We start from the raw sequence: 22,679 nt of genomic DNA on the forward strand, positions 1-22,679 counted from the left end.
GGCTCGGAGCAACTAAGCCCATGCGCCACAACTACTGAGCCTGGGGGCCGCCACTGCTGAGCGCACAACCCCTGGAGCCCGTGCTCTGCAACAAGAAAAGCCGCTGCCCCATAACTGAAGGGTAGCCCCCACTCGCCACAACTGGAGAAAAGCTTGCTCAGCAACTAAGACCCAGTACAGCCCAAAATAAGTAAATATATTTTTTAAAGAATTTTTTAGTTAAAAAAAAATAGGATACTGAAAAGAACAGTGAGGAAAGGCGAGGGCAGCAGTGTCTGTTATTCTTCAGAGGAATGCAGAGCAACATCCTTCTTGTGTGACAGGGTCAGTGCCCACGGTAAGCAGGGTCTGGCCTGTGTTCCTTCTCCCATTCTGTGGAGAGGCCGGAAAAGTAAAAGAATTGGTAACACGTATTTCCTATATATATTTGAGGAAAGGGAGTTATTTGGCTCGAAGAAAAGAAGGTTGGGTATTTGAAAGACTCTCACTTGTTTCATATAGGACAGCATATGACCAAAGGCACTTCGGGTGGAGCAGAGGGGTTTAGTGGGGCACCTCCCCTACAGACAGTGAGCCCCCAGGGCAGGAGGGACTTTGTTCAGAGCCCAGAGCAGGTCACAGGGAACGCTGTGGGCTGAGTGACCCAAAGAAGGAAGAGCATTCTGAACTGCAAGATTTTAATCATCAGAATAGTTATGGGAAAAGGTTGGGTGAGCCTTTGTAATCTTTCACATGCAAGGAAAAAGAGGAGCAAAGGGAGGAACGGCTTAAATGAAAACAGTCTCTTTCCATGCCTTTCAAATCTCCCGATTTGTTTCCTGATGAACTAGTACCTCAGATGCTGACATCTTTTCCTTTCTTTCCTTACTTTCTTTATTCTAGTTTAAGGTTTTATCATAGGAAAATTAGGATCGCTGAGTTAGAGCAGGTATTAGATGTAAAGAATGTAAAATCTTAACCATGTAATCAAGGGCTCAGATGAAATGGAATCACAAATAAACTTAATTTTGCCATCACACTGAAAGTGCCATGAAGAAGAAATACAAGCATTTCAAGACAGATTGATATTGAAAATAATTAGCATATAACTTTGAGTGCCGTAGGATTCTTTGACTTTATAATTTTGAAATTAAAGGTAACTGAAGATCATTTGTTCTTTTCTATTAAAAAATTTTTTTCATTTATTTATTTTAATTGGAGGCTAATTACACTATTGTGGTAGTTTTGCCATACACCGACATGAATCTTTTCAATAGTTTTTCACAGTTTTGAGTCTTGAAATGTTAGTGTCATGAAGGAAATGATTTGATAGTATTATTTCTTCATAGATTATGTTTGAAAATGAGATGGTTTTTGAGGTAAGTGTATCCATTGTATATTCTATTGAGAGACACAAGTTTCTGGGAGCATTAGCCTCTGTTAATCTTTATTATGTTAGGAGTTAGACCTATATAGACCAGATATTATGTTGCAAAAAATTAACATAAAATTAAAATAGCTGTTTCCTGCCCACAGATGATGAGGACGGTATGGACTGCATGGACAATGAGAGGCGGCCGCACTTCCCTCAGTTTTCCTACTCTGCAAGTGGACGAGAATAAGTCTCTTTACTTCTGCTACTTCACTGTCATCTTAGGTTTATTACTGAAAATGATTCCTGGACATCACAGCAGTCCTAACTCTTACAAATGCAGGAGCACCTTCAGACATCCGAGACCAGTCCAAGGTCTTCACCCTTCGCCGCCTTTCACCCACATGAGAATACACATATACGCAGACACACTCGACATTTTTGTTTTTGCATGAAATTGTATCTCAGTCTAAGGTCTCATGCTGTTGCTGCTACTGTCTTACTATTATAGCAACTTTAAGAGGTAATTTTACAATCTTTGAAAGTCATGAGCCCACCATCGTTCATTTGTGCACCAACTGTCATCTTTTGATCTTTTAATTTTTGTTTTTCCCTAACAGTGAAGGCTAAATGATTCTAGGTACATTTTTTAACTTTCTAGATGATAAATCAAAAACTAATTAGACTAAGAAGATTTAGTTTTTAATTCAGAACAAGCAACTGTGGAAGCGTGGTGATGTGCATATGCAGAATCTTAGTAAAGCATATCAGCTGAGTGCATAAAATAGGTATGTACCAGTAAGATCCGGCTGGAATTCATTAGGAAGCATTTGAGAGAAGGACTGAACAACTGTTAAGATAGACAGATGCGTTTATAAATTGAAATGCCTGTTCAGTACTGCAGAGGAGGCCTGGTGTTCCACGTGGACGTCCAGATTTCACAGGCTCTTACTGGCAAAGGAACGTTGTTCTGCCAAGGAAGGAAGCGTGTGCACAGCAGAGTAGATGACTTAAGGGTCTCCGACATGATTTGCACCAGAGAGCATTTTATTTCCCCTGTGCTTGGAAACCTCTTCCCCTTCCTGATATTATCACCTCTGATGGCTGAAGAATGTAGACAGGTGTAACGATCCTGTTTTTCACCAAAATCTGTACACCGAGGTGAACAGGCGTTCACCTCATTTGTTTCAATTTGTTTTACTTTCAGTTCTACGTGAAATAGCTTTTTCTCAGATGTTAAAACTTCGAATGTCCTTTGATGATTTTGTTTGTATTGCAGTAGTATTTATTTTTTAGTGATGAGAACTGTACGTCATGTTAGCGAACGCAGCTCCGACGTACGTAAAATAGACTTCCTGCAGCTTCTTCTGACCCATGTGCAAGGAATGTGCACGCCCGTGAGGCTCATGCACTTTTTCTCCTGTGTAAAAAAAGTTTTGATGAGGCTCTGAAATTGTACATATAGATTAGAATTTGGCTTTGGGAGAAGAGATGCTGTCATTCAACCCCTTGGTGCTAAAAATGAGAAATCTTCAACTATCTATGCCAAGGGGTGGAAACAAATGGATGTTATATTTGCTATTTTGAGAATTGAAAGGTTATGATGGCCTGGCAACATGATATAATGAAGAAAATTGAGACCTGGATGATAAGAAATGGACTTTATTTTGCAAAATGAACACACCTCAAGTATTTACAAAGTGGGCAGTAAAGGATAAGGACCTGGTGTGTTTATTCTGATCATGGTACATTTATCACTGAATTAAGCCATCAGGGAGAAAAACAAAACAAAAAAGAACACCTCTGACTTTTCTTTTTCTGTATATACTCATGTCCTCAAATTCCAACATTTCTCACTGAAAGGGGACATGTATGCAAACCTCATCTTTCTCTTTCATTAATGATGATCTTCAGATTAAACCCTTTGGTGCTAGGAGCTGACATTTTCCAAAGCAGCCTATGAAGTCCAGGGGGCAGGGGGCCCTTGTTATGGCAAGCTGGAGGCCTCCTGACTCCATGGAGCCATCGTGGAGATGTATTTTAGTTAAACTATCTAACAGCTCCCAAATGGAAGACTACAGCGTGCCGTAGTGTTATGATTGCATTGTATGAAAGAGCAAGTGACTTTCTAAGTGGGATGAATCATATTCATATGCAAATGTCTTAGCCTCTTGATGCTGGAAGTGTGGGTTTATAGACAGGAAACCACTGCTGGCAGTGGGTGGACCACTGGGACTGACAGGGGGTTAAAGGGCATTTTACTAAGGCAGCTAAGACATATTCAGACATAGATTTTATCCTAATTTTTCATATCTCTATCTGAGTGAAGTTCATCCTTAGTACTGAGTAGGAAGTTACAGTCAATGATAGTTCATTCTTACTTACACACATAGCTCAACTTTTTTTTTTTTTTTTTTTCCACTTGGAATTATGTTGAATGTTTCACTTTGACAAGGAAGTAGACTAGAAGGTATGTCCTGTAAGTTGTCTTGCATCCATTATGTAAAAAAGAAACAGGCGAGAGGAAGAGAGGGAAGCTGAGACTGGCTGGCATTCAGAGCATACATTTCTTCAGAGGGAAAGTATAATACCATACACTAAGCACACAGATGGTTTTGGTTTTTGGTTGTTTTTTTCCCCCCAAATCTTAAGGTGATTTCCATGACCTTGGCCAAGGACACTTCCTACGGATTAATGACAGCATTGACTGTGCCCCAGGGTGGCCACTCTGTACAGCCGGCTCCCCGTCCCCAGCTGGTGCCTGGGGCTTAGTCTCGTATCCCCTCTGAGATTCCGTTAGTGTCACACAAGGGTTTTCTTGGCTTCGATTTTGAGAATCCCTTACTTTCATTCCCTGATCTCAGTCAGCTGACATGGAAATACAAGAGACAAACAGAAACTGCGTATAGGAGATTCTAAAACTTCCCTGGTGCCTGCCCACAGCTGAAGTTTTGGATTCTGGCAGATGGAAAGGCCTGAACCTGGAGTCAGTCTGTTGGGATAGCGGGAGTTCAGGCTTTGCAGACTCATTCCTGTACCGACTTTCACGAAGTCTGCCTCTTGGCCATAATGCAGCCATCTTGGAGGAAAATTGGCCGTTTCTGCGTGGATTTCTGGCAGGGCTGCTCAGAGCTTTGCTTTCCACACTAACTCCATAGCATTATTCCAGTGTTTCCCATTTCCCATACCTGATCTCCAGCTTCTCAAAGCTGACTGTTCTTGCAGGGGCCACTTGCTTCTCTTAGAGTCCATAGTAAGGGCCTTCCTTACTAACTGCAGGGTCTTTCTATTACACGTCAGTGTACACACTTTGCTGCTACTGTTTGTACTGTCTACAGTAGAATTTCCTTATCTTGCTCCTGGTAGTGCATTACAGGCAAGCATGAAATGTAAAGTATTTATTTAAATAAAAAGAAAAACCTCTAAATTGGTAATTGAATTACCTCCCTGTAGCTTTATAGTTTGTGACATTTCTTGACCTTGCTAGTTCTTTCATTAGATCCGCACAAGATCTAGTCATCTGGTTAAGGATTTTAAGCAGACGCAACTACGAACCCAAGAAACTGTATTTACTCTTACTGTTGGTCATACTAAAACTGTTTCTTCCCTTCAGTCTATGACCCACAAGGATGTGAAATAACTACAAGAAACTGTTTTGTACACTGTGCATCCTTAGTATTTTTACACGTATATGATAGGGACGCACATTATTTTCCTTCGTACAGACAGCTTAAATAAAGCACTATGTCAATCTGCTACTTCTCTGTTTATTGTCGTTGGATGTGGTTCTGTAATCTCAGAAAACTGAATATCCTTCTTTTCTGAAAAGATGTAATAGGTCCACCTGGTATTACCGCATTCTAGGAAACAGGAAAGTACGTAAATTTCTTGTAGCTCGAAAAACACACAGGACTATTTTACTACTTCAATAAGATGGCAGTGGTGCAGCTACAAAAGGGCTGCTTCCAGGGGGTGCCGACTTCTCAGCGGTGGGTCTAGGAGGGATCTGTGAAGCTGGAGGTTGATCTTTGTGGAGATTTGTTAAGTCCCTAATAGTCCTCACATCAGGTGGTTTGACCCCAGAATTCTTAAGGAGTGTAGCTCATCAGCACTGTCTTCCTAATAATGTGTTGCTCTGCATACTTCCTTTCTTAAGAGTATATTTTTAAAACTTCATGGCAGATTAACCAACATAGAAATGGATAATAGATGGGTAGGATGGTTGGACTACAGTCTGATTTACCTAGGGTCATTTTGGATGGGGCCTTTTTCTGATTTTACCTCATAAACCTACTATTGATGAAACTTGGCTTTGCTCCTGTGACTAAGCCAGACAGAGGAATGGCTTTGGGACCAAAGTTGGTCAGGCCTGTATGCGCGTGTCGCACAGCCAAAGTGGAGGGCGTCCTAACACGTGCTCTTCTCTCAGAACCACTGGGGCTGACAGATCAGGAGGCTTCCATAAAGTGACCTCTGTAATTCTTTAAAGGTGCTATATTTTTAGAATATTGTATAATTTATTTACTGTCCCTGAAACAGAATTAGGGACAATTAATATATCTTACGTGACAACCTTTATGTCTAGCACAGTTGATGAAATCAAGAAAACTTCTGACTCTGAATAGAAGTTCTGTTCTTTCAGGCTTGAACCCTGTCCATGCTCAAGAGACTCGGATGGTCTTTGCGGGTGTATCATGCCACCGCCTCCGGAGCCTAGTCCACAGCCATCTGAGAGGCCATGATGGTGATGTGATGACGATGACCATAGATCTGTGCCAGGGAGAACGGCCCGAGGTTAGGGACTTGTCCCGACTGCAGCCTTGTCATCCTCAAGGACAACATAACACTTTCAGTGCCCATTTTTATTACTTTGAAGCATTCGAGGGCTTAATTGTGTATAGTAGAAATACTATTTTAAACTAAAATAATGATCTGTGTACAGATGTTTGATAGAACTTAAGTAAATTTTGTAATTTCACTGAGTATGTTTTTAGGCTCCTCTCAGTTACTCATATTGAAGGAAAAACATGACACCACCAAGCCAAAGATGCTTTTTGTCTGTTTTTGTTGTTAACGGAGTGGAGAGGACAATGCTCAGTGCTTCCTGGTGTCTTCTGATAGTGCACAAGTGAGCACGATGATAAGTAGTGGAGTCTTATGAGATGTTGATTAAAAGGAAATAAAGTTGAAGGATAATATGTATAGATCACCAAGAGGGAAAGAAACATGAATGGTAGGAAAAAGGTTTGATCCTTAATACCCTTTAGCCTAGTTAAAAATATGTGCCTTTTTTTGGTGTGTTTTTTCCATCACTACAAGATATAAAGGAAACATTTCAATTTGAGTCTTCAAAAAATTCATTTATTGAAATTCGTATGTGTAACAGAGCATACAAATGAGCAGATATAAAAACATAATAACTTCAAGCCTTTTCTGAAAACATACACCAGGAGGTCTCCTCATCTAGTGTCAGACTTCAGCTCCAGCCTGTCCATCCTGCAGGGACCGCTTGGCAACGAATGTGGCGATGACGACGCAGCCCACCGCAGTCTGAGGTGGGGTCCACTGGGAAGGTCGCGGTGCATTGTGGCATATTACGTACAAATCAGATGAATGTAAATATCTCTTTGTAAATCATTTATTTCACTCTGTTTCATCCAGGTCAGCAATCAGATTGTGGCATGCTGGGTAACTGGAAAAAAAATGATAATAAAAAGTAAGTTTAAATAGATCACGTTCTTCAATGTGATTTGTCTTCTTGCTGGTTTAGTGACCTCTTTCCAAGTTTTTGGAGAAAATTATTTTGCAGAAAAATACAGTTGTATGTAAGCAATCATATGAAAAGTCTATAGGTGTGTAAGGTGAACTCTTATTTTAATGTTTTAAATTTGAAAACAAGCTATATTCTAGATATTTGTGTGTCTGAAGACAGAAAATAGCCAAAGATCCATCTCTTCCCCTGTGAACAGGAGAAAGGAGACATGGATTTGTACCAGGAACTGTTTACTGAAAACTACTCAGAATTAGAGTAAAACTAGACCAAAAAAAGAAAACCTGGATGTAGACTAAGTGTCCCTAAGAAATTCCTGGTGAAATGATACAAGCTAACACCTCCAAATGTTTAAATGCAGTGTGTTTTATCACATATAAAGGCATTTTCATATGGAAACCACCTCCCACATGTTGGAAGAAGGAATTTGGTAGATGTGGTCTCTTGGTTTTAAACAGGAATAAATGTTTCAAAACTAGCTCGTGAGAGTTGGGTTGAGGGAGTCGCAGGTTAGTAAAGCACTGAATACTGCTGCCTGTCCTGGCTGACGTGGCTGTTCAGCTTAGTTTAAACCATGTCAGAAACCACTGGAGATAGTTAATGTTGCACAAGACATGTCCCAGGAAACTGCTCTGCATTGTGTGGGAAGATGACTTGCCTTGTAGGAGCGTGAAGTCACCAGGATGATGGGGACTAGATAGAGGGCTAAAATGATAACTACCGAATCCCAGTTTTCACTTCAAGAGACAAATGGGAAGGTAATGCAGGGATCTGGGCCCATCTGGTCTCTGTGACTGGGTGAGAGTCGTCTCCAAGAGAAGTAAGTGGGCTTTACACTCCCCAACAAAGACTGCCTGCGCTGGTCAGGGCTCCTGTCTACCCAGCTTGAGCCACTGTTACTTGTGGAGGGTTTCCAAGATAGGACAGTGAGTGAAACCAAGATCAGTTTGCACAAGAAAAATACGAAAATTAGTCGGTTGCCTTTTTTTAAAAAATGAGAAAATGTTCACCTGTCAAGTAGATTTCCCAGTGTGAGACACACGTGATTTTTTAACGAGCAAGTCTGAGTTTCAACAAGGTGATCTGAGCGTCAGGTGTGCACCCCCAACCACACAGAGCGGGAGGCCCCAGGTGTGGTGAGGAAGTAGTGGGGTCTGTATGTGGCTCTCTGGGGGCTGGGGAGGTGGATGGGCCCTCTTCTGTGGAGCCCACAGGGCTCCTGGATTGCCACAGGGAGGCCAGGGAGCCCCAGAGCCCTGCCACTGCAGAAAGAGTGCCCCTGTTTGCATCAAACATGTGATCTCCATGAGCCGATTGGCCTTCTGGTCCTGACGGAAATGATCAGTGGGCTTGAATGGCCTGCCTGTCCCCTAGCTAGGCAGACGGCCTGCCCACCATGTGCTCTGGAGAGGGAGGCTGGCTTTGTAACTTTAGAGATTCAAGGACATCTTTGACTACAAGGATAAGTATAAACCACAACAGACAAATTTCAAAAAAAAATTTCAAACTTGAGGTAGAAAACACCTATAATGTGAACAACACAGGACAGTAAAGACCTTAAGTAGAACGGAACCATGTTGCAGAACTTTTTTAAACCCATGTTCCAGGAAACAGGTATTTCTCACACGAGTCTCTTCAGTTCCCACCAGGAACTGACCCGTCACCCGGCCCATTCCTCCTAGTGCTCCTGCAGGGGTCAACCTGAGATTCCTGGGAGCAATCAAAGGTTTTCTCTTTTGTTTGGTTTTGCAAAGCCCTGTATTCCTCCCCACTTTCATATCACAGAACTTCCTGTTCACTGCCTGATGCGTCAGGAGCACTCAGCAAATGTGACTGAATGAATAATTACCCTATAATGTCATTGTGTTCCTGCTAACCAGCTCTTGGTGTCACCCTCAGATGGTTGGATCTTTAGTAAAGAATGTTTCTTGGTTTTTCCCCCTAACCGTGAGCATGTCCAGAGAGAGGGAAGCTTTAGTTACTGCCAATATCTGGCCCCTCCCTGCTTGGCTCAGGTGGTAAAGAATCTGCCTGCAATGCAGGAGAACGGGATTCGATCCCTGAGTTGGGAAGATCCCCTGGAGAAGGAAATGGCAACCCACTCCAGTATTCTTGCCTGGAGAATTCGTGTGGACAGAAGAGCCCTACAGTCCTTGGGGTCACAAAGAGTTGGATACAACTGAGCAACTAACACTACACTACTAACATCTACTCATCTGCCATCACTTAGGATGTCAGCCATGCCTATTTCCAGAAAGGGGGCTCATCGTCCACACCACAGTGGTCGTGGTCTGGCTGTATGTTCCAGTGGGATGCAGCCAGTGTGAGCTGTGGCTGGGGCCCTCGGACACCCTCTTCCCATCACTGTGCCTTCAGGCTTGTCGCCAGGGCCCCTCGCCGTGGCCCGTGGGCGCTCTGGCCACACCTGCAGTCGTTGGTGGCTGCCCCCTAGAGGGCGGAGGGCTGACAGCCCCCTGGCAGCTGCTGCTCTGAAGGGTTGTCCACGGATGACATAAATGCTCCACCAACTGCAAGCCCATATCACTGACTCGTTTTCTTTTTAAACACTAACAGAGCCTTCGCTCCACAAACCCTGACTTGTGCGTCTAATTTTTTACTGAAGTTTAACTTAATTCAGAGTTTAAAAAATGAGTCTCTCTGGGTGATCTGAACGGTTCCCCAAGCAACCACACCTGGGGTCTAGCCCAGCCTTCTCTGTTTTCCTCCCAAGCCTGTGGCCCTGGGACGCTGAGGCACCAGCGAGGCCTCATGGGGAGGCTCAGAGCCCGGCCTGCCCCGTGTTTCCATCTGTCTCTTCTCCACGCGTCTCCACGTGGCCTCTTAGCAGCCCCTCCAAGTGGAATATCTCCCCTTCTGGCTCCCTCCTTTGCTCATGTGTACATCTTCTGTCTCTGACCAGGATTTAAAAAAAAAAAAAAGAACCTGTTCCTCAGGACTCTGGGCAGAAAAGCATCTATTTTTAACTCAAGAGGACAGAATCCCTCCCCCAGCCTCCATGTGGGGTATTTCAGAGCTCGGCCTCAGTTGACGGAGCTCCAGGGAAGCCTCCAGTACTTGCCTCCTGCTGCCCCCTTTGGGAGCCAGGCCACAGCTCTGTAGCTGCTCATCTAGGGCCGAGCTCTAGGCCGCTGCCTGGGAGAGAAGACCCCCATCTCCCCCTTCCATGCAGCCCAAGGCCCGGGGATTGAACACCAGTCTCTGGAAGTTCGTTTTCCTGCCCATTCATTTCCCAGCTGTATTCACTCCACCTCTCTGGGCCTGACTTTTCAACCTGTGCAGAAAGATGTTAAATGATTTCTCTGGCCGTTTCAAGCCTACAGTGACCTCAGTGCCACCCTGGTGGATGCTGTCTTCTGGGCTCTGGTAATGCAGAGAGCTCCCTTTAAAAAGGAAACTGGTCCTATTACTGATTTTTTTTTTTTTTTTTAAACCAGAAATTGACTGATGGACTGATGTGGAAGCTAAAAACGTAACTGAAGTGGTCTAGAACTGAGATTTGAACCCAGGAAGTTTGACCTCAAACTCCAGGCTCTCTTTAATGCTATTCCAACCAACTTAGTGAAAGAGCCACCAAGTTTGGTGTTTGTGGGTTTAAGCAGCAGTCAGATATATCAAGCAACCTGAACTATATAAGGCACATGACCTGTGGATGGTCATTAACTTGTCCTCCCCAGTCCTGTGGAACTCTGTGGAAACGCGACTCAGACGTGACCACTGACCTGTTGGAAGGCAGTTCTCCGCCAACACAGGGCTCACGGTTGCAGACTCCAGGTCAAGAGGGGCCTGCCTCTGCCCTGCACAAGTCACCAAAGCTCTGGCTGAACCGCCTTCCCCTCCGGCTGGCGCAGCTGCCAAATGGGCAGGAGTTCACAGCAAGGTCGCCGCAGACCCTCATTTTATTCTTCCCCCATGGCTGCCCGGCTGGGCCCCAGACAATGAAAGCTCTGTGGCAGTCAGAGTTCAAGCTCCATTTTCCCTGAACTCTGGGGCCTGGGTTTGCTGCCTCTGGGCTCCAACACAGGAAAAGAACTAGAGAAGCCAGAAGATGGCACCGGTAGAGGCAGGACAGACTTTCTTACAGAAAGAAAGTAAAGACAGTGATTCCTTAGCTTCCTGGAAAACAGCACCTCGATATGGACTTGGGACTTGAGACATGGGGGGAAGGCAGGGGACCCCATGCACGGACAGGAGTGGTCAGGTGGGAGGATCCACTAGCCAATGGCTGGCATCTGCTCACCATCTCTTCCCCAGAGCACACTCCAACACATGCGATGGATCCTGCCACCGTCCGCGGGATCCCGACTTTGTCATCTTCCAGCTTTCTTGAATCCCATGAGTCACGAGAAACTTCCCCTGCACATGGGCAGGGGTCTGTGTTTTGTACGAACCGTGTTTCCATGGTAAATAGATTTTTAAGAATTTCCCAAAGGACAGACAGTGTCACCAACAGCAGAGAGTGGAGCCTCTGGCTGCCTCATGTTTGAAAGCGTTAAAAATAAAGACAACATTGACATTTGGGGTTGTAATGTGACGGAATTACAGTCTTTTAAAGGCAAGAACCACTTATCTACACTACATGTAATATTCAGTGTTTTGTTCACTTGTCTAATTGGATTAAAATATTTAGCTCCCTTTAAAATCTTGATTGTGAATTTATATTGCAAAATGTAATGTCTGACTCGGGAAGCAATAAGTGGAGCAAATGTATCTGAAGCAATGTTAAATTCAATGTATTTTTCTTCCATAAGTCTTATTCTGAAATTATTCACTCTTGGACAAAGTGAACTGTTAGCAGAAGAGCAAGTTTGGCTTCAATAAAGCTGTATGCACTTTTCAATATTAATTAACACACAGGGCCTTCAGTTGAAAAAAAGAAAAAGTTAAACTATGCTATTTGAATTGCTTGAGGAAGCTTCCCTGAGGGTCACAAGACCCCTGTGTTAGAAATGTGGCACCAGGGGGTCTTACGTCATTCTTTTACAACACTCAGGCAGCAGGGAGTTAATGACATTTTAGCTGCATATGTTCAAGTTTATTTAAAAAAATATGCAAGTCACTTCGGTTGACAGTGTCTTGTACACAGTTTTGAAAGAATCAGGGCAAACTTTAACAGAGTCAGTTTTTATTTGAAAAATATTTTCTGGGAATGTATCAGTGTTTATTTTTGAGACTGACAATTCGGGTGAAAATCAGGATAAAAACAAAAAAACAACAATTTGGTTGAAATCAAATTGTTTGTTTTCATCTATTTAGAATTCTTTCCAAAAAAATCTTGGTTCAGGAGGAGGCTTTTTAATTTATTTTATTCAGTGTATTTGCTGTTCTATCAAGCACCATCTGTCCTGCAGGTAGCTAGCTTCATGAAAGTGCTGACTTAACTGGGTGAAGCCCCCCCGGGCTCAAAGAAGGCCCACCACAGACTCTGTGGACACCTCCAAGTCTCTGCTGGGTGACCCTACAGCTTGGTTTGCAGGCACTCAAGGGAGCTAAGCCGCGCTCCCTGGAGCTCACATTTCTGAAGGCTCTCCCCTCCCTTTCCTTCAGGTCACAAATGGGCCTTTCCTCCCTTTGTCATCATCTGTTGCCTTTGTTTCTTGTGCTTGTTTTCAGCTCTCTTTATGAATCCTTTGGTGTAGCGAGATAATGTCCGTGATTTTGAATATAATCACATATGTCTGCTGGATCCATACACAAGTTTAAATCAAATTAGAAAGTGAATTCACTGCCAAAAATGCTCAAAAGTCATAGGGCCAACTGATTAATCACCCATCAGTCAGCTTCAGATGCTGTTTTCTAAACTGGGACTACAAAGACATCTCTCCCCGACTGAACACTGAGGATGGAGTCAAGCAGTCTGTTGGGACAGAGCTATCTTGGCTGAAACCATATCCACCACCAGAGAAACATACAAATAAAATAATCTTGGTATAAATGACATCCTCTAAGTGGACAGATAATTTCCAAACTCTCCCCTCTCTCAGATGCCATTCTCCCCAAGAAAAGACTCTAATTTCCTTACCAGCTGGAGCCACCCTTCCTGGCCAGATGTTAGAGCCCCAGGCCCTGGGTCACAGACCTCTGACCCGGCTCCCAGCTGTCAGCCCTTACCAAAACTCCTCTGGGACCCAAGTTCCACATACTAGACACCCCTGCAACCCCCTCCAGCCACAGGCACTACCACAGAGCTGGTCCTCTACTGGTCCCTGAAAAGCACAGAGGAGAATCGTGTTTGCAGTGTAAAGCTGGGTTAGTGTTTTCACGTCTCGTTTCTCCCGAAGAACTAACATAGCATTTCATGATGTTTTAAAAGCTATTTTTCCAGAAGGTTTTTCTCCAAGAGAGAAGCAGGAGATTCATAAAGCCATTGTTTTCCATCAGTCCTAAACTGAGAACAAGTCAGAAAAGCAGCCTTGAACTCGGCGATCATCAGACTGAACCATGCCCACTGGGTAAGCCAAAGGGCTGGCCTAGCTCTCGCTGGACTGGCCACCACAGGCCGGCAGTGTTTCAGGGGATACAGGAACTCTCACGGCCAAAAAACGTCACAGCGGCAGTTAGGACTGTGACCACCGGCCAGGCATGTTGTCGTGCATGTTTCAGAAGTTCAGCAGAAACAATTCAGAATAATAAAGCCTTCTGAACAGGCTAGATGTTTCCTGTCGGAGGCCACAGGCCAACCCGAACTTGTCATCTGCTTCGGCACAGGACTGAGGCATAGGAGCAAATTGGAGGGATGTGACTCAGCTTTAGAGCAGCTGCCCAGGCCAGAAAATATCCATTCTCTTGTGAGAATTCAATGGATACAGATTTTTAGAGGCTGACATGCAAAATTAAGTTATCGTGCTTAATTCATCCAGGCTGGGAAAATGGAAGCCTTTAGCTAAACAACCCTGAAACCAGAGATAAACCAGAGGACTCTCTCTGGGAGAAAGGTGGGTGTGGACTTGGTGTGTCTGGTCACTCCAGAACCCTCAGGAGGCAGCAGGCACCCTCTGAATACCTGCTGTGGACAAACAGCATCCTCGAGGCCTCATCAGAAGCTAAACACAACAGTTCAAGTTCATTTTGGGGCAAAAATAGGTCTAAATACCACACTCGGGTACAGAGGGTAGGCCTTTGATTTAGAGAGTAGAAATCTGCCTGGGCTCCTGCCTCGTCTTTGAACACTAGGACTTGCTACCGAAAGCCAGCATTTTCTTGACCAAATTTCCTTTGCCATGTCCACATTAAAATAACTCCAAATGTAATATCTGAATCTGAAAGATCCCTTTACAGACGAGCCAGAGGGGCCAGTATCAGATAGCACAGGATGTCAAATCATTTCTGTTGCTTCAGGCAAAGGGGGAAAAAAAAGCTTTGCTGATTTTTCTGAAGAATTTTGAAGAATTTAATCTTTTTTTCTTTTTTTAAAATGCATTTTACAAAAATTTCACAATCCATTTGGCAATTATTGGGTTTTTTAAAGCCCTGGATGAGGTTTCTAAGCATCGATGACCCATGTTAAGTTCTAAGTGGACTGTAAGGTAGGCAGATGGGGAGTTAAAAGGCAAACCCCAGCAGAGAACGCTCTGGCCCAGAGTGGAGGGAGGCTGCCACGTGCTTGGAGCTTGTGTGCAAGACTCTCCACAGCCCACATTCTGAAGTCCTTCTCGGCTCTCAGAGGCCAGTAGCTCCACTCATGCCCTGAGTTCCTCCAGCTGCCTGGAGGCCCGATGGCCCCAACCTTTGGCTGGCACCACCCAGGGCCCCCTCCCACCTTTCAGGGCCACCCAGCACTCCCCCGACCCCACCTTGAGGACCTGCCCAGAAAGCTGAGTTCTGGTCGTGGTTGGGCCACACAAGTGCAGGATGAGGTACCTGGGCACGTCGGAGGAGCTGGGTAACAGGAGTGCACATCGTTCCATGGCTGCTGCCCCACAGGATCTCTGCCCGACCTGTGCTTCTCCCGGGACCTTCTCCAGTTTGAGAAAGAGAGAGGAAAAGAAAAACCCTGACATTTCTTCACCTGCAATACGCCAGAGAGCCTGCCATGCACCTCACAGCTGCCCTCGTTTGCTTTCCAGTGTCCCTTTGAGTTAGGCTGGTATGCTGCCCGCTATGCAGATGTGGACATTGAGGCTTAGAAGAGACTTCAACTTGTTCAGGCCCTAGTGACATGGATGCACTCTGGACTCATTCTCTGTTCTTTCTGCCTCCCAACACTTTCAGAGGCTCTCAATCCCTAGTGTCTTCCAGAATTATCCAAACAGCTTGTTAAGATGCAGATTCCTGGGCCCTGCTCCCAGAGATGCTGTCTGCTGTGTGTGGGGAGAGGCCCTGGGACCATGTCCCTGGATGACCATGTGATTGTAAGGCGTGTAGAACAGCCTCTTGGGAGCAGGCAGTGCAGGTGTGTCTCCAGCCCAGGGCCTGAGCTCAGCCACTGGTTCCTAGAGGTGCTCACTCACTCAGTGGAACCACTGAGGACTTTGCAGAGGGCTCTGGTGGGCTGAGTGGGAAAAATCATTCAGAGGACAGAGGCTCCTCAATACCCTGCCCAGGGGGGTATGGTAAGGGTAACGTAATACCCAGAAAGTGTATTTGGGCTCATGGTCATTTTGGAAATAGAATGAGACGACTTCTCATCATGTTCACTTCCAGATGCATTTTTCCCATTAATCATTCCGAACACTTGCTTCATGGTGTCCCCCAGGCACTCGTGGGGCACCCCAGCGCACTCCTGATTAGAGGCTGAGGCCTCAGCCAGCCCGTGGACCACCTCCTCATCCTAACTGACTACTCAATGGGGTAAAAAGCCCAGCCTCTTAGACAGGAAGAGAAGCAATGTGGGAGAAGACAGTTTCATTCCATCCTCCAACTCCACTGTCCCTGCCGCTGGCCACAGACCTAACCTGAACAGGGAAAGTCTGGATCACGGAGTCAGACTTCAGCTCTGTTTTCAGTGTCCCTACTTGCTAGCTGTATGCTCTTGTTTGAGTCTCGGTTTCCCTATCTTTAAGACAGAGACAATAATCAATCTTGCAAGCGTGTTCAAGGATACAGGGAGTTAATGTGTTTTATCTATGTACCACTCCCACACCCTCTGCAAGCACTCCAGACATTAGCTCAATTACCAATCAGCTGTTTTAAAACAAGACTCCTTAAATTCTGTTCACAAGGACTCCCCTAACTGGGAGCATGCCTTTCCTCCACCAATTCAAACTACACACATCCTCCAGTGGCAGTTCAAAGCCAACCTCCTCCAGAAAGGCTCCTGACCACTGCAGCCCGGCCCACTCTCCCACCTCCTGCACCCCTCAGCGGGGGTGCCCTCACGGTGCTGCCCTGTGTGGCTCGGTGCTTCACTGTGGGTCTGCTCTCCTGTGCAAACTTTAGCTCCCGAAAGAGGACAGGTCCAGGGCCCACACATCCCTTCACTGTGCCCAGAACAGTCTTCAGGGTCTCCCTCCCAGCTTATTCGCTAACCCATGTGACCCCTGGGAATTTCAGCCTAGTAAGACACAGCTCTGTCACAGGAGGGACGAATGGAGAGAGTAGCATGGAAGCATATACACTACCATATGTAAAAGAGACAGCCAGTGGAAATTAGCTGGCTGACTTGGGGAACTCAAACCAAGGTTCTGTAACAACTAGAGGTGTGGGAAAGGGGGGGAGGTGGGAGGAGGTTCAAGAGGGAAGGGACATACGTGTAGTTAGTGTTAGTCGGTCAATCGTGTCCAGCTCTTTTGCGACCCCATGGACTGTAGCCTGCCAGGCTCCTCTGTCCATGGAGTTCTCCAGGCAAGAATACTGGAGTGGGTAGCCATTCTCTTCTCCAGGGGAGCTTCCCAACCCAGGGATTGAACCCAGGTCTCTTGCATTGCAGACAGATTTTTTTTTAACCATCTGAGCCACCAGGGAACCCCAGTATACATATGTATACTTATGGTTAATTCATGCCGATTTATGGCAGAAACCAAAGCAATATTGTAAAACAATTATCCTCCCATTAAAAATAAATAAAATTTTTAAAAAGGATAAGGAAAAGACCATGTGCACCGCAGTGTGTTCTCCAGTGGGTGAGGTGCCACGCACGGTACCTGGGATCTCAGATGTCCCACCTCTTCCGATAGGCTCTGTCTCTCCAGCAGAAGCTGGTTCTGCTTGTTGAGGAGCTGCACCAGCTGCTGGGCTGTGGCGTGGCTGTGCTTGTCCAGCTGCTTCAGCCTGGAGAAGAAGCCACCGCAGAATTAGAGACGGTTTCTGAGAACCGGGGGACAAAGACGTCCTCTCGCTCCCTGTATTCCCCTGCTCTGGGTGTGGGAGGGAAGCTCCTGAAGTGAGCTAGAAGCTGGAGGTCAGAGGCACCTGGACACACTCCTTCAGGGCAATGGAATTTTATCAAATGTGAAAGGGAACTGAGAGTCTTTTCGGTGAGTTGTTATTTAGGGAGCACACAGATAAAACTCAAGAAAAACTCAAACCTTAAACTCACAGAGCTCAAAGATGAGGGGGCCTGAGTGCCTCCACTGTTCGGCGGGAAACGTCTCTGGCAGGCTGGAGCAGACGGCCGGCCGCGGCTGGGGACGTGGGTGAGGGAAGGCGGAAACACTGAACTAAGGGTTTTCCATTATTAATCACTCAGTCAATCACGAGCTCCGGCATCGCTGACCAGATGTCTTTAAAGATCCTATATTTGTCATTCTGCTGATGGACTCTCCCCTCCAGACTTGCTAATTCACTCAAACTATTATCCACATTTGTCCAAAGACAGCTTCCTACAACCAGTAGCACACTCACCCATGGAAATGTAGGCCTTGGATTAAATTTAGCCTTGAACAACTACCGAGAACTGGTCTGTGAAGAAGTTGGGTAGATCATATGCCCTTCCTCATGGTCCTCGTGGACCAAAAGCACCAGCAGTGAAATTCAGTTCTGTTTTCCACAAGAAAACTCCAGGCTACATATCCCACAGTGAGTCAAGAAATTCGAAGACTGTTCTGGAGACACTGGGCTCAACCCACCCTCTGTTCAAGCTCTCTGACGGCTGCGTTTGGCGGGGAGGGGCTTTGAGCACAACTGAATGTCTGCGAGGACAGACATTTAGGACTCGGGGAGCAATGGGTAGACTTGTTTGCTAAAAGTGATCCAGCATCTGGAGACAGGTGAACCTAAAACTGCACCCTGGGAAACCTAACAGCGGTCTAGTACTTGATTCACACTGGCCTCAGAGTCCTCTGCCTCCTGCACCCCTCCCCACTGCCCAGGTGGCACCTACTGCCTGACCCGCCCCCTTCTCAAGCTCTGAGTGGTTGTTCAAGCTGCCCCACCAGGCACACTTACTGCAACCCAGTCCACAGCCCTGCACCCTCCTAAGAACCACTCCGTGCTCTGGGTTTTCAGTCACACCTGGCTTTCTACCACCCCTCCTCCGAATTCCACATTGCAAGGATGAGAGGTCTGAACTGAAGATACTGGGGCAGGCATCTAGCAGGCACTGCACATGCTCTCCTGGTAGGAGCCAGCTCTGGCTGTGCCCACAAGCCTATGCCCCACCCCCTGCCCACGGCTGCTTCTGGAGAGAGCAAGGACCAAGGACAAGGCTTAGATCCTCCTTCCTGTGTTTGTAGCTGCCAAGGAATGATGCTAAAGTTGAAACTCCAGTACTTTGGCCACCTCATGCAAAGAGTTGACTCATTGGAAAAGACTCTGATGCTGGGAGGGGTTGGGGGCAGGAGGAGAAGGGGACAACAGAGGATGAGATGGCTGGATGGCATCACCGACTCGATGGACGTGGGTTTGGGTGAACTCTGGGAGTTGGTGATGGACAGGGAGGCCTGGCGTGCTGCGATTCATGGGGTCGCAAAGAGTTGGACACGACTGAGCGACTGAACGAACTGAACTGAACTGAAGACCAGGTTCCCCTGATGGCTCAGATGGTAAAGAATCTGCCTGCAATGGAGGAGACCCAGGTTTGATCCCTGGGTCATGAAGATCCTTTGGAGAAGGGAATGACAACCCACTCCAGTATTCTTGCCTGGAGAATCCCATGGACAGAGGAGCCTGGCAGGCTACAGTCTGTGGGGTCACAAAGAGTCAGACACGACTGAGCGACGAACACTTTCACTTTAACTTTAGGACAAGATTCAGGGTCTCCCTCGCCCAGAGCCTGGGCTACAGTCTGGTCCTGTCCATCCATGTATGAGCACTTTCTTGCATCTGTACTACATGAAGTACAATGCCCACCTCCCTTGCCCCCATTACGGTCCCTCTAATATGGGAGGAGAGAAAAATAAGTTCCCATGGCATTGCAGCTTTGGGAAGCCCAGTCTGCCCCTACTGCCACCGACCATGCTCTTACGTGGAGCAATTTTTCCTGAGAACAAAATCTCAAAACTACCCCATTGGCATCAGACCAAACCGAAGTTTTCCTCTATAGCATCCTCAGCATGGAGAGGCTGGGAGAAGCAAGAACATTCAGGAAGCAGAGAAGCCAGGCCAGCTGGCTTCAGTGGGTGGGGAGCCTGGGAAAGGGGGGCACTATGCCCAGGCTCATCCAGCAGCTGATCTGAGTAGTGACTCTGCTCTCCAGCACTGGAGTGGGCACCAGTGAAGATACAGAGATGTTGAGAACAGCCTTGCCCTTGAGAAGCAAACTATCTAACAATCAGACAAGCAAAAAACCTCCTCACTTGCAGGGAAGCACTGTAAACCACCATGTGGAGATGGCTTTCCCCTCCAATCAAGTCTTGGGTGTAGAGAGAGCCACAGACTAAGAGTTACTGAGATAGCAGCCCACTGGCTTCATGTTTGCTTAGAACAAATGAAACAGAAACATGTAATAAATAGGTGATACCATCAAGGCTTAAAGTCAAGAAGGTTCCAGGAGTGGTCACCCTCCATGAGGTTCTTGCTCTGTGAATTGATCAATGAGATAATATTCAGGCTAATAGATGGGTTTGGTGTGTAGTTATGGGGTCCTGAAAAGAGTGGCTACCTGATCCAGGGCTCTGGGCTGAGCCAAAGCCTGTTTGCACAGCATAAACAGCCAGCCATGGGCTGGCCACACCACTCACCACCAGAAATGGGATTGGTTCCTGCCTAGACCCTCCTCCAAAGGAGCCCCAGAAGAACGTAGATGAGGCTCAGCTGGCCGTGTTCTGCAAACTGTGGGCCTTGGATCCCTGCAGCAGTCACGCAGGAGCCCAGGCCCACCCAGACCAGATCAATCAAGTCCCAGGTGCGAGCCTTTCATCAGGGTTTTCCCGCAGGAAAGTGACAGTGTTAGTCGTTCAGTCATGTCTGACTCTTTGTGACCCCAACGACTGTAGCCCACCAGGCTCCTCTGTCTGTGGAATTCTCCAGTCAAGAATACAGGAGTGGGTTGCTATTTCCTTCTCCAGGGGATCTTCCCAGCCCAGGGATTGAACGTGGGTCTCCTGCATTGCAGGCAGACTCTTGACTGACTGAGCCACCAGGGAAGCCCTTCCTTCCTGTGGAAGCACAACTGATAAAAGGAGTGAGACCCGAAGGAAAGTCCTGCCTTCCCTTCAGAAGCTGAAGCCTCACTAGCTTCACAGCCGAAGAGCCAAGGATGGACTCACTGTGACTCAACCCGAACTCCTCTGAGGCCCTTTAAAAAATACGCTTCCTCTTTTTTTAGAGTCAGCCAACATCATGCCACTTTACTGCAGCAATAAAGTCAATAAAACAAGCTCAGAAAAAGTAAAAACAACAACAAAACCCAAACTCACATTTGTTAAAAAAAAAAAATAAAGCCACAATCCAGATTTTACATAAAAAGGACTTTGTTAAGGAAATATATTAGTATTTCAATGGTAGCCCTCTCAAGGCCTATTTTGGATATTGGGAAAACAGATTTTTTTTAAAAAGTTAAATAGTTCTTTTTTGTAACCGCTTTCCCCAAACGCTGTACAACCCAGCCCACACTATTCACGAATGCTTTACTACTGTCCGTTAGCTTTGGGGTGTCCTGCTGGCACATACACTGTCTTTTATTTTCCGTGGTGGTTGCTGCTCTCATTTTTGTTGTCCTTCTAAGTTCACGGCTTCATCCAATCCCAGCTGCAGCCACCACCACAAACAATAGCTAACGTTTGCTGAGCCTCTGAGCTCACCCCTCCATTAAAACTCACTACAGTCCTAAGAGCTATGGCCAGGATTATTATCCTGTTTTACAGATGAGAAAACTGAAATGGACAGGTTCAACTGACTTGCACGAAGTCACACGGTGAATAAACGGCAGGCCACGGAGGCAAGGCTAGGCCTAGTGCAGGTGTTCGTAACCACCATTAAAGGTTGGTTGATTCAGTGAGTTAAATTCAGCAAACCAAGCAACCCTTGGTAAACAGTTCTCATGACACATCGAGAGTTACAAAATATTCCTTGCCTTAGGAGTTCCCCTACTAATTTTGGAGACAAAACAGGTGCTGCACTGAGAGGATCACCAAGGCATAAAAGCACAGGGTCAACAGAGGCGAGGGGAGAGCCAGGAAGGCTTGTGCCTACTGAGGAGAAAGATCACCGTCATCACCGTCGTCCACTGAGTGCTTACTGCCTGCTAAGTGCTTATTATTTATTAACTTCTTAGTGCTCGTGACAACTTCATGAAGGATGAGGAAACTGAGTTATATAGGACTAGTCCAAGGTCGGGAGAAGGCAATGGCACCCCACTCCAGTACTGTTGCCCGGAAAATCCCATGGATGGAGGAGCCTGGTAGGCTGCAGTCCATGGGGTCGCTAAGAGTCAGACACAACTGAGCAACTTCACTTTCACTTTCCACTTTCATGCATTGGAGAAGGAAATGGCAACCCACTCCAGTGTTCTTGCCTGGAGAGTCCCATGGACGGAGAAACCTGATGGGCTGCAGTCCATGGGGTCGCACAGAGTTGGACACGACTGAAGCGACTTAGCAGCAGTAGCAGCAGTCCAAGGTCACTTGGATAGGAAATAGGATAGAGGACTATATCAGGATATAGTCCTGGATATAGGACAGGAAATAGGACCAGTCCAAGGTCACTCAGCTGGCAAGTTGGGATGTGCAAAGATGAACAGTGTTGGTCTGGCAGGTGCCAGGGCAGGGCCTTCCACATGGCAGGTGGTGCTGCAAAGACAAGGGTGGGCAGTGTGGCTTGACCACAGGCTGCTCGAGGGAGGGAATGCTGGACCCAGTAACGCTCTGACCTAAACTAACAAATACTGATGCTGTGCTTCAGACAATGGCATTGCCATTTACCAAAAGAGAATGGGAGGAGGTGCAGGGCCAGGGTGAGGTCCCGTCAGACACCCACTCACCCACCCAGCAGCGATTCAGCTTGGGGTCTGAGGAAGGGCCTGGATGGATCTTTAGCTGTGCCAATCAAACCCACTCAGAGGTGAGGCCATGAACGTGCTGGGAAAGCCTGGTGTTCAAGTTTGTTAAAGGATCATCATCCCATTTTACAGACGAGGAAACTGAAAATGACAGGTTCACTTAACCTGCACAAAGTCATGCAGGGAATAAGCAGTAGGGGGTGGAGGCAAAGTCTGGCCAAGTA

The 22,679-nt window shown here is 46.4% G+C and overlaps 2 protein-coding genes across 15 annotated transcripts in view; one reads left to right on the forward strand and one right to left on the reverse strand.

The window, feature by feature from the left end:
- AKT3 (AKT serine/threonine kinase 3) overlaps nucleotides 1-7,082 on the forward strand; it is a 281,315-nt gene extending 274,233 nt beyond the window's left edge. For 5 of the 7 annotated variants that reach the window (XM_024975971.2, XM_059875195.1, XM_024975967.2 and 2 more), the window contains one exon: nucleotides 1,516-7,082. In XM_024975971.2, coding sequence (XP_024831739.1) covers nucleotides 1,516-1,601 — 86 coding nt within the window. In that variant the 3' untranslated portion in view covers nucleotides 1,602-7,082. The remainder of the gene's footprint in view (nucleotides 1-1,515) is intronic. The other 2 variants (XR_009490745.1, NM_001191309.1) reach the window with 2 other exon arrangements.
- SDCCAG8 (SHH signaling and ciliogenesis regulator SDCCAG8) overlaps nucleotides 6,691-22,679 on the reverse strand; it is a 245,785-nt gene continuing 229,796 nt past the window's right edge. For 3 of the 8 annotated variants that reach the window (XM_024976513.2, XM_010813162.4, XM_024976514.2), the window contains 3 exons: nucleotides 17,222-17,348; nucleotides 15,000-15,097; nucleotides 6,691-7,043 (listed from right to left, as the gene is read on the reverse strand). In XM_024976513.2, coding sequence (XP_024832281.1) covers nucleotides 6,995-7,043; nucleotides 15,000-15,097; nucleotides 17,222-17,348 — 274 coding nt within the window. In that variant the 3' untranslated portion in view covers nucleotides 6,691-6,994. 8 annotated transcript variants of the gene reach the window in all.

Source organism: Bos taurus, chromosome 16, assembly GCF_002263795.3.
Source record: "Bos taurus isolate L1 Dominette 01449 registration number 42190680 breed Hereford chromosome 16, ARS-UCD2.0, whole genome shotgun sequence".
Taxonomy (NCBI): Eukaryota; Metazoa; Chordata; class Mammalia; order Artiodactyla; family Bovidae; genus Bos; species Bos taurus.